The 12,170-nt window shown below is 44.9% G+C and overlaps 1 protein-coding gene across 1 annotated transcript; it reads left to right on the top strand.

The window, feature by feature from the left end:
- The first annotated feature begins 340 nt into the window (after positions 1–340).
- On the top strand, positions 341–12,168 carry MAPK15 (mitogen-activated protein kinase 15). Its single transcript, XM_083858788.1, is given in 14 exon segments — positions 341–455; positions 2,752–2,850; positions 3,115–3,144; positions 4,199–4,289; positions 4,431–4,561; positions 5,353–5,516; positions 6,481–6,620; positions 7,030–7,087; positions 7,838–7,975; positions 8,195–8,300; positions 8,714–8,993; positions 8,996–9,016; positions 9,268–9,410; positions 10,835–12,168. Coding segments are annotated over 14 exon segments (1,677 nt in total). The 5' UTR covers positions 341–386; the 3' UTR covers positions 11,042–12,168.
- The last annotated feature ends 2 nt before the right edge of the window (positions 12,169–12,170 follow it).

Genomic DNA, 12,170 nt, shown 5'->3' with positions numbered 1-12,170 from the left:
TATAGAAACTAGTTTATGGAAGAATATGAATATTCAACAAACTGATGCAATAGAAAGGGTATTTAACAAAATGTCTCTGATACAGCAAAGTGTGGACTTTGAGTGCCAAGTCACCCCAGCCAGGCGTACTTTGCTTTTTTTATCTCCTAATTGTCTTGATTTTTTATTAAATCTATCTGTTAAAATTTACTGAAAATGTGAACCTCATTTTTCACACCTGGAAGGAACCCACCCTGTCCCTCATGCCCTCCTCTCCCCGCTCCTGCTCCTCCCTCAGGGCCCAGGCTGACAGCGCCACCTGGCGGCCCCCCCGCGGTGATTGTGCGCATGCGCGCTGGGCGTGGCCGTTTCCATAGCGACGGCGGGGCCAACAGGGAGGTGCCGCCATGAGCCCGCCCGAGGTGGAGCCGCTCGTGTGCCGCAAATACGAGATCAAGAGGCGCCTGGGCAAGGGCGTGAGTGCCTAGCGGGGGAGGAGGGGGGGTGGCTTGTGGGAGATGGGCTGGCCGGTGGTAAATAGGCTGGTCATGGGAGCTGGGGTGGTCGTGGGAGCTAGGATGGCCCGTGAGAACTCGAGCGGCCTGTGTGGGGTTCAGGGCACCGTGAGGCGGCCCGAGGTAGCTGAGGGGGTGTTTGGGAGTTCAGGCGCCCATGGGAACTCAGTGTGTCGCTCATGGCCTGGTGGAAGCTCCAGGTGACCCAGGAGAACTCCGGGGGACTGTAAAAGCTCAAAAGTAAATAGTAAAATGGATCCGAGTCTCAAAGTACATTGTCTCTGTGCCTGCCAAATTCTTCTACATTTACTGTGATCCCACCACTTCACATCATGCTGCATCAAATGATATCTTTCCATAAAATGTATTTTTATACATTAGCCAATGGTAATTTTTAACATATGTCTTCCCAGATAGTCTCTAAACTGTCCCGAGTTATCTGCTTTTCTATTCTGGCAGCTCTTTGCTATCGTTTAGTTGCATTGATACAAGTGTTTTAAGTATTTTCCTCATTACGTTCACAGACTCAAGGAATCACTGAGATGGAAAAGCCCTCTGAGCCTGTGGAGTGCAACTGCTCCCCCAGCAATGCCAAGGCCACCACTAATCCATGTCCCCTAGTGCCACATCCCTGTGGCTGTTAAATCCCCCCAGAGATGGGGACTCCACGCCTGCCTCGAGGCAGTCTGTGTCAGGGCTGCACAGCCCTTTGCAGATGTGTTTTCTCCAGTATCCAACCTAAAACTCCTCTGTCTGAGTAGGATGTGATCCCTTTGTGCAAAGGTAAAGCAGCTCCTAGACTGTAGAAAGTCAAGATTCAAATCTGTGGCCTAAAATTAAAAAAAAAAAAAAATGGATCTGTACCACAAGTGAGACTGAGTAATCATCATTTGCAAGTATCACAATCATCCAGAAGAGGGAAAACTCAGGTAGAAGTTTCTGTTCCCTTAACAGACAACACAGCTTTTAATTGAAAAAAAAAAAAAAAAAAAAGTTTAGTGTTGGACTTGACAGTGCTGTGTTAGAATGTAGGATGATATGGTAATATAGCAGTTCTCAAAGGCTGCATGCAAAGTCTGTAGGTTTTGTATCTTGCACCGGTTGGTCACTGTAAATTAGAATATTCAACACAAAAGGAGATATAATGTATTGTAACAAGGTCCTCACTCTCTGACCCCTGCATTCTTCTTAACTCTCTTACCCCTCTTACCCCTCTTAGCTTTTTACCTTGCTTACCTCATACCCCCTCACTTTCTCCCTCTCTCTTTGGGGTTTCCCTTCAGCCGAGGCTGGTGGCTGAAGGCAAAGCCCTTTTTACCCACGACCCTTGCAATAAAACCACGTGTTTCTAGAATACTTCAGGTCTGCAGAGTTCCTTCTCCCTGCCGTCCACAGATGCTCCTACAGTTGTGACCCAAGAGTAAGACCTTGGCCTTGTTGACCCTTGCACTATCAGCCCATCGGTCCCATCCCATCGATGGAGCCTCTCCAGGTCACACTGTCACAGAGGGAGGTCAGGTTGGTCAGGCAGGACCTCAGTCACAGCCTCGGACCAGCTGGGCCCAATCCCGTGCTTGTCCTTTTGATGCTTCCCAGGACATGGTTGGCTGTCTGGGTTGCTAGTACATGTTGTCAGCTCATTTCCAGGTTTTTGTCTACTAGCACTCCCAAGTCTTTCTCAGGGCTGCTCTACATACAGAGTCCTGGAACCACAGAACAGTCTGGGTTGAGAGACTTTAAGGCTCGCTCATTCCCACCTGCTGCCATGGGCATGGACACCGTGCACTAGACCTGGTTTCTCCAAGCCAAATCCAGCCTGGCCTTGGATACTTCCAGTGCTGGGGCAGCCACAGCTTCTTGGGGCAACCCATGCCAGGGCCTCACTACCCTCCCAGGGAAGGATTTATTCCCAAATCCCATTTAAACCCTGCCCTCTAGCAGTGGGAAGCCCTTCCAACATGTGTTGTCTCTCCAGGCCCTTGTCCAGAGTATCTCTGGAGCTCTCTTGGAGCCTTTTCAGGCACCGGAAGGAGCTCTAAAGTCTCCCAAGAGCCTTCTCTACTGCAGGCTGAACAACCGCAACTCCCTCATTTTGTCTCCTGAGCGGAGTGGCTTCTTGGCCTCAACTCTCTCTCTTCTGTGTAGCTTCTATCACCTCTGCTTCCAGGACATTGTTGAGCACATTGTGGTTCCAGGCAGGCCTGAGCTCTGTGTGCAGGTGTCAGCACAGTGCTCACCTGTCCCTGCTTCCCTGCAGGCCTACGGCATTGTCTGGAAAGCAATTGACCGCAAGACGGGAGAAACAGTTGCTGTGAAAAAGATTTTTGATGCTTTCAGAAACAGAACAGATGCTCAGGTGAGAAATTATTGTCCTGTATGTATTCTGAGACGTGGCAGGGTTCCGTAGGTATTTTCAGGGCTTTTGTCTCTGAAAGATGATAATTATGCATGTAACAATACAGTCTGCAGCTGTGTTGGGATAAAAACAAGTGATAAATATCAAGCTTTGTGGATCATGGCATGTACAAAAGAGGAGTGGATTTAATTCTGTCATTTAACTGCATCTCTGTTCTGCCATTCTCTTGATGTGATAATAAACTGGTTTTTTCTTTATTTCTAGAGAACATTTCGAGAGATTATGTTCCTGCAGGTAATGTCCATGTTCCCCCTCTTCTCTGATTGTTTGTTATCTCCGATGTCTAAGTATTTTCTTCCCATTGTTTTCCAAAATGCAGCGGATATTGATTAGTGTTGATAACTCTTTAATTTCGTTTCTGCACCATCTTGGCAAAGAGCCTTTCAGGGTGAGCCCACCTGAATTAAACATTCTTCATTTGGGCTTGTTTTTAGTCTTTCCCGCTCCTTCCCCATTTTTAGCAATGTGTCTGCTGCAGCATAAGCACATCAGCACTTCAGCACCTTCTGCCACGTCCTGCTTCTTTGTGGATGGAAACTGTTTCTCTTACATTTTAACTGCCAGAACTGGAGGAGGGACTGGGGTGGGAGAGGGATTTATGCTCTAAAATAGTTTTCTTCCATCATGCTGTAAGCAATTTAATCACTTAAAATAATCAAACCGGAAAAAAAAAAAAGGTAAGTTCTGCAAGGAATAACTTAAGACTATTCTTGTTTTGATATAATTGACCTTAACAGTGGCATTCTAGTTATCTGTCCACTCCTCCTCAGACTTACCATGTAGAAACATCAATATTTTGGAATAATGTTGTAATAACTTGTGATTTTCTAAGGACACATGGGAGGCAGGGCTCATAGAAGAGATATTTCCTAGGACTTCCAAGTTTAAGTAGGAAAGAGATTTTTTTTTTTTTTTACTTTTTAGTCATTCTTGAAGTCTGAAATAGAAGCTGCAAACTTTAAAGATAAAAATAAATGAATGAGTAAGTGAATGATTCTCTGATGGTCATTGCTTGCTGATTGGATTTTATTATAAATGCTATAGAGGGAATGTTAGAACTAATGTCTCATTCAACAGAGATTATTTTTTTGATTAACTGACTGGTTTCCTACTATGGAACAAACTTAAATCCTTTTTTAAAGTTTATTTCAGAAGAAGCCTAAGGGAGGAAATAACATGTTTATGTTTGTTCTAGACAGTTAATACAAACTGAAATAGGTTATTGTCCCTTTTTATGATTCACAAGCAAAACAGATGATTTTGACAGCTGGCTCTCTACCCTGTGCAGGAATTTGGAGAACATCCAAATATCATCAAGCTGCTCGATGTTATCCAGGCAGAGAATGACAAGGACATCTACCTCATCTTTGAGTCCATGGGTGAGACTCAGCCATTCAAACCCAGCCTCTCTTAGGAGTTATCCTTGTTATCACTTTGATAGTGGTGTGGTGGTGATTTACATGAATATTCATGATACTACGGATATTTACCAATGTAAATGTATTACTGGTATATTACAGAGACAGATTTACATGCTGTGATTAAGAAGGGGAATTTGCTGAAAGACATCCACAAGTGTTACATTCTCTACCAACTCCTGAAGGCAACTAAATTCATCCACTCAGGGAATGTTATTCACAGGGATCAGAAGGTACATTTTGATCGTGGTCTATATCCTTCACTCCAATTTTCTGTTGAACACTAAATTAAATCACAGATTGATTTGGGATGGAAGGGACTTTCAAAGCCCATCCATTCCCACCCCCTGCCATTGCCAGGGCCACTTTCCACTATCCCAGGTTGCTCCAAGCCCTCTCCAGCCTGGCCTGGAACACCTCCAGGGATGGAGCATCCACAGCTGTTCTAGGCACCCTGTGCCAGGGCCTCACCACCCTCACAGGAAGAATTCCTTCCCAATATCCCATTTAACCCTGCCCTCTGGCAGTGAAAAGCCATTCCTGTTTCTGCCGTCCAGGCCTGCGTTCAAGGTCCCTCCCAAGCACTCTTGGCCCCCCTTTAGGTACTGGAAGGGGCTCTAAGATCTTCCCTGGAGCCTTTTCTTCAGGATGAATATCCCCAGCTGTCCCAGCCTGTCTCCATAGGAAGAGACAGATATTGTGGTGATAAGATATGACAATGCAAGTTAATGAAGTGTATGATTAGGAATTCAGAAATCAGCTTAGAAAATTCGTAAGTAAATATTCCATCCCTCTTTCACAGATCTCTGACCGAGTTTGAGGATAATTTCCTATGTTAATATCAAATATTGGCTTTCCTTCATAAACTGTATAGCTCTGCTAATCCTCATCTTGGCAGTAAAGGTTTGGAGCATAGGAAAAGTACGAAGACATATATGAAACTAGTAAAAGAACCTTGACAATAATCTTCTGCTATTCAGAGCATAAAAGGCTAATTAATTACTTTCTGCTGTGTCGAATCCAGCCTTCCAACGTGCTGCTGGATGCAGAGTGCTGTGTGAAGCTGTGTGACTTTGGGCTGGCCCGTTCCCTGTGCCAGCTGGGTGAGGCCCAGCCCAGCCCAGCGCTTACCGAGTACGTGGCCACGCGCTGGTACCGGGCTCCCGAGATCCTGCTGGCCTCTCGCAGGTGAGCGAGGGGATGGGAGCCTGGCACTTCTCCACCACTCCCACTTTTTTCTTCAGTCTTTTAATTTTCAGCGTCGCCTGATGCAGTGTCATGTCAGCAGTCTTGTTTTCTCGGTGTACAATTAAACTTTTGCGATGTAAAAACCTCCTTATGAAGATGTACACGTTCTTCATGTGTCAATGTGCACACACGAGCAGCTCCTCTGTTTGTTACCCTTTCTCCCACCAGACTTACTTCTCCTCCCTTAAACCCACAGCTTTACAAAATCTGCTTGAGAACATAAGTCCTCTTTTTGAAATTGAAGCAGTGTTTCTTGATAGACCTTCACAAAATATTCCCTAATCAAATGTTAAACCAACTGCCTGTTAAGTCAGGCTTAGTCCTTTTTTTTTTTTTAATTCAATATGAAAAATCAGAAAAGCAAATAAATATAAGCAGGGTAGTATCCCCAATTTTAAATTGGATTGATGTGGATGTTTTGCAAACATTCCTGTGTTTGTCCTATGTTTATATGATGTCCTATACCCACTGTTTGGCATTTGCTTTGCTTGAAAATGTAATTCTTAAGTAATTGTGACTACTTTGTACATGCATTATGACCAAAGTCAGTTGTTTCCAAAGAACAATGTATGTCTTAATTCTTGGTCATATGAAAAGGATGTAATACCTTGTTCTGGCATTACCTTTAATATATTAAAACCTTGTTCCTGCATTTCCCTGTAATATATTTCCTTTTATGGTTTCTTAGACTAGACTTTGAGTAGGATAAATCTCCTTTTTGTTTCATACTGTCCAGTCTCATGATTCCCAAATGTTATTCAATTTATGGTTCAAACCTGTGAGCATTTATATTTGAGAAGTCACCAGGCCTGCTTTCTAGCAAATAAACCAATGTAGGTGATGTGAATCCCAGGTACAGGAAAATATTTGCTACATTTAATCCTACCTCTGTTCCTGTTTGTAGTTACACTAAGGGTGTGGACATGTGGAGCATTGGCTGTATTCTCGGAGAGATGCTGCTTGGAAAGCCTCTTTTTCCTGGAACATCAACAATGAATCAAATAGAGCAGATCCTAAGGGTCATCCCTGCTCCATCCCCAGAAGGTAGGAGTCTGCTGCAGGGAAAGGTACCAAAAGAAAGGGTTAAGGGTGGAAGAAATCAGTCTGGCTGGCTCAGGGAAGAAGGTATTTCTCATTCATTCTGACACTTTTCCAAAGAAATTAAAATCTTCATCTTGAATGTTAGTGTTGGAGGAAAATAAGGAATTCAGATATCGTGGTGCTTCTGCATCTGTTACTATGACAATGCAAGTTTATGAAGTGTATTATTAGGAATTCAGATATCAGCTTAGAAAATTGGTAAGTAAATATTCTTTCCCTCTTCCATAGATCTCTGACTGAGTTTTTTGAGAATAATTTCCTATGTTAATATCAAATATTGGCTTTCCTTCATAAACTGTATAGCTCTGCTAATCCTCCTCTTGGCAGTAACAGTATCTTTTTATTATTGCAGATATTTTGGCTCTGCAGTCAGAGTACAAGGCCTCAGTTATTAACCACATGAGCTCCCGGTAAGCTTGAGGTGTTCGTGTGTCTCAGATCATCTAATGTAGGACCATGGAGTCATGGAACCACAGAATAGTTGGAGTGGGAAGGGACTTAAGGATCATCTCATTCCTCTCCCCTGACAAGGACAGGGACACCTTTCAGTAGACCAGGTTGCTCCAAGTCCCATCCAACCTGGCCTTCCAGGGATGGGGCAGCCACAGCTTCTTCAGGAAATCATTCCAGTCCCACAGTACCCTCACAAGCAATAATTTCTACCCAATACCCCATCTAACCCTCCCCTCTGGGAGTGGGAAGCCCTTCCCACTTGTGCTGTCACTCCAGGCCCTTGTCCAAAGTCCCTCTCCAGCTGTCTTTGAACCTTTTAAGGCACTGGAAGGGGCTCTAAGTTGTCTACTTAAGTAAAAAATATTTAAAATATGAGTAAGATTTGGTGCTTAAAATTATGTTCACGATTATATTTAGGATTTCAAAACGCAAAACCGGATTTTAAAATGTTACCTTCTTTTAAACTTATCTCTGTAAATTACTGAGAAGGATGGTTCTATAATCTCAGGTCTAGATTTGTGGGATCATGGAGCTGGAAAGTGGTGATCTTTAAGGTCCATTCCCAGCCCAGCCATTCTAGGATTCAGTGATTTTGACACACTTTGTGAGTGAACTTTTGTCACCTTGACGTGATCCCGGAACTGTCACTCCTGCCTTCACTGGGAATTAGACACTGAGAATTTGTATCATTTTTTTCTGACTTCTAGGCAGCGAGTAGCATTTGAGGAGATTTTCCCACCCTCTACTCCACTGCCTGCCTTGGATCTGCTGAAGAAACTTCTGGTGTTTAACCCTGACAAACGGCTCACAGCAGAGGAGGCTCTGCAGCATCCTTATGTGAGCAGGTGAGAGTGACACCAGTATGCAGCTTCCCCGATGTCTTCAGAGACATTACAAACCTGCTCTTGGCACAAATTTTCTTTAAATGCATTACAGAAAAAATAACAAAGCTAATTCTTTGTTTTCTCCAACCCTATTTGCATGAGATTGTTTAACAATCCTCTTTAAATTTTAATAATCTGTTTCCAGTTAGTGAATTACATGATGTGCTCTCATTTCCTCAGATTCCACTGTCCTTCCAGGGAGCCCTCTTTGGATTTTGATGTGATCCTTCCTTTGGGTGATGATGTCCAGCTGTCTGTGGCAGAATATAGAAATAAATTATATGAGGTACTTTCATCCTATTTTCCCAAATCCTAATCCTCCAGGTAACCTGCCATTCTTGCACACACTTAACAAATTCTGTCATTTTCTTGTCTTTGCCCTGGGCTTTCTGTACCTGCTGGCACAGTTACACCTTGGTGTTTGATCAGCCAGTTCCATACTGTCATAATCTTTGAGAGACCTTTACATGTCAAATTCCCACAGGGCAAAGAAAAATCTCTGAAGCATGATATCTGAGAAAGATTCACAGAATGGTTTGGGTTGAAAGGTACTTTAAAGATCATCTAGTTCCAAAATTATACTTGTTACTTACCCTGCAAAATAAATTGGAGATATCTATAAGTATTCCTCTTTGTTTTGATGTTTTATTTTTCCGCTGTATTGCTGTATTAAATCTAACCAGCTTTTCTGTTCTGCAGATGATCCTCGAAAAGAAGCCAAAGAGTCTTCCAAAGGAGCAAGGGTGGAGAAAAAACATTCAGCTGAGCCAGTCTGAATCCAGCACACTTCTCCCAGGTTTCAGTTCAGTGACTGTACCCACCAGAAAAGGCCAGCAAGAACCAACACCTCCTCTCCTAAACCCTTCACATGTGCACACTGGAGCCACAGCTGGGATCCAGCCAACAGGATCCAGCCAGAACAAGGATTTGGCCAGAACTGCGTGTCAGAGATCACAGATTAGTGTGATGATATACAACCCATCACACACACCACTGTGCAGAGTAGGTACCACCCTCCTACACCGGGGTGTAACCCACCTTGGGATATTGTTGTGGGGAAGAGAGAATGAGTGCTGTAAAGGAAATGAAGGGAATTTGCGTGGTAAAATGAGTGGCTGAAAGTGTGGGAGGGAAATGACATAAGAACAAAACACTGTTGAATGAGTGTTGAGTATGGCACTGTCCCTGCCTCAGTCAATGTGTTCTGTGTTCTTCTGATTTTCCTACCTTCTCTCATGTTTTTCCTTCTGCAGGAAATGCAAATCCTGGTGCTGGGATCAGGAACTGTTCTGCACCACCTCAACAGTCCAGAATCTCCAACAATGAGAAACTAGGGAGACAAATCACATGGCCACACACTCGGCTCTCTCCTACAAGTGTGCAGAACCTTTACAATGTGAGTAGCTTAACTTCTAGCCTTTACTTGTAGTAGCCTGGGTCACAACAAGTCCCTGTGGTGCTCCAGGCAGAGTGGCTGGAAAGCTGGAAAAGGTCACCTGGTGGTGCTGGTAGCAGCAGGTGAACGTGAGCCCAGTTGTGCCCAGGTGGGCAAGAGGCCAAGGGCACCTGGCTTGTACCTGTCCCCTGTGCTAGACACTGCTGAGGGACCTCCAGTCCTGGGGGCAAGTTTGAGCTTTTCACAGCAAGAAAGGAGGGGCCCCACTGTGGGGCTGGAGTGTGTCCAGAGGAGGGAACAAGAGCTGGGGGTGGGTTTGGAGCAGCAGCAGTAGCTGTGGAAAAAAGGAGGCTCAGGGAGGACCTTCTCACTCTCTGCAACTGCCTGAAAGGAAGGTGCAGCCAAGTGGGGGTCGGGATCTGCTCTCAGGAAACAAGTGACAGGATGAGAGGAAACGGCCTCGAGTGGTTCCAGGAGAGGTTTGGGTTGGATATTGGAAAAAACAAACCTGCAAAGGGCTGTGCAGCCCTGACACAGACTGCTTCAGGGCAGTGGTGGAGTCCCCATCCCTGGGGAGATTTAACAGCCACATGGATGTGGCACCAGGGGACATGGATTAGTGGTGGCCTTGGCACTTGGCAGTGCTGGGGGAATGGTTGTACTCAGTGGGCTCAGAGGAGAGCCCACTCAGTGATTCTGTGGTTTCATGATTCTGTGGTTCTAATGGATTGCTGAGCTGTGAGGATGCCAGTCCTGTTCCTCTCTGCTCCTTCCTCTTCCCTGATCTTGGCTGTGCTTCCTCGCAAAAGTCCTCACCCTTACTGAGTTCTTTAATCACCTCTTGCTGCTGCTTTTTTTCTTCCTGAGCTGGCTGGCTGCTGCCTGGTGACTTCTGGCACCTGCAGAGGTGATTGGAAGAAGCTTATGACAGAGGAAGAGTATGGAAGATTCACAGAATCACAGACTGCTTGGGTTGGAAGGGATCTAAAAACTCATCTTGTTCTACCCCTCTGCCGTGGTCAGGGACACCTTCCACTAGCCCAGATTGTCAGAAACTTTCAAGCGTGTCCTGTAACACACTTACAACCCACCTTCTAGCCCCTCTGATTTGGAATCCCTTCCAAAATGTTTTGAGAGAAAGAGAAGCGATTTATTCCTCAAGGTGGGATTGTGGAGTTTGCTGCACATGCAAGCAGACTTTGGTCATTACATATGACCAATGCATTTGGAAGAATCTTTAGGGAATTGTGACCAACTTTCTGTGACAAGAAGAGCAGAAGAGGGAGAAGATCAGCCTACACGTGCCCCGAGTTTGTGTTGTTTCCTGAGAGGATAGTGCTGACCAAAGCCAAACCTGTCCTATTTGCATTCCAGAAAGCTGATTCCAAGCTATTAACCTTTTTTGGCTTTTCTTTCTCACGCAGAATCCCAGAAACTCTCAGTGCCACAGCAAAGATGGTCGTCCCTTTCTGAAGCCCAGTAAAAAGATGTTCCAGATCACTGCAAACGTGGGAGCTGCAGGTGATCCAAGGGCATCCATGGGCAGCTACTCCCAGGCCTATGGAACCATCAGCAAATCTGCATTGCAGAGTCTTCCAATAGCAAAGATCTCCAAAAACCCTGAGCAGTGACTGTGGAGATGTTCCAGACAGGTGAAGTACAGCTCATCCCTCAGCCCCTGACTAAGCAAGGGCAGCAGAGGAGAGCAAAATATGAGGAAATGCTTTACTCAATGCTTAGGGCAATGTCCTCCTTTCCTCTGGACAAGCTAATAGGAAGGGGAATCCAACCTCTCTGCCTTCCAGTCTCAGCATTCAAGGACAGAGCCTGTTTGTTCTCATACCCTGAGAACAGTGAATGTTCATACTTCTTTGAATTACTGCAAAAAAATCACAGAAAACTGCATTATTCTGATACTTGAGTGGTTTTTAGACACATTCTGGGTCCAGGGGAATGTCCTGCAATTCAACAAGGCCAAGTGCAAGGGCAAGACAATGCTCTGAGGGCTTGAGCCTCTGTGCTCTGGAGATAGGCTGGGAGAACTGGAGGTGTTGAGCCTGTAGGAAAGAAGGCTCTGGGAAGACCTTAGAGCCCCTTCTAGTGCCTAAAGGGGCTCTAGGAAAGCTGGAGAGGCACTTGGGACACAGGCCTGTAGTGCCAGGACAAGGGGAAATGGCTTTCCACTGACAGAGGGCAGGGTTAGATGAGAGATTGGGAAGAAATTCTTCTCTGTGAGGGTGGGGAGACCCTGGCACAGGCTGTCCAGAGAAGCTGTGGCTGCCCCATCCCTGGAAGTGTTCCAGGCCAGGTTGGACAGGGCTTGGAGCAGCCTGGGATAGTGGAAGATGTCCCTGCCATGGCAGGCTGGGGTTGGGACTGGGTGACCTTTAAAAGGTCACTTTCAACCCATTCTAGGATTCTTCAGCAGTCTGCCTAAATGGTGGATATTTTTTTGAGCAGAACAGGTAACTGTTCCCTGAAGACCATGTAGACCTAACTCTTCACAGATAATCTTACAGCTCTTCACTCATTTCTATGACTATTCTAGGCTAAATGAACAGAATTCATTATGGTCTGGTTTTGTTAAAATCAAGTAGAAAAGCACTTGAAATACAGGTAGGTTCTTCTACAATACTTAACAGCTTCTCTAGTGTATGGTATTGTAATAATAAATCCTTTATATTGCACTGCAGGAAATCTTTGTCTTTCAAGAAGCATTTGCTGTGTCTTCAATGAATAATTGGTAATTTTTATTGTTTT

This window comes from Zosterops lateralis (assembly GCF_965231275.1).
Source record: "Zosterops lateralis genome assembly, chromosome: 1".
Lineage (NCBI taxonomy): Eukaryota > Metazoa > Chordata > Aves > Passeriformes > Zosteropidae > Zosterops > Zosterops lateralis.
The sequence above is the reverse complement of the archived record's forward strand: the minus strand, read 5'-3'. Positions and strand labels throughout refer to the sequence as shown.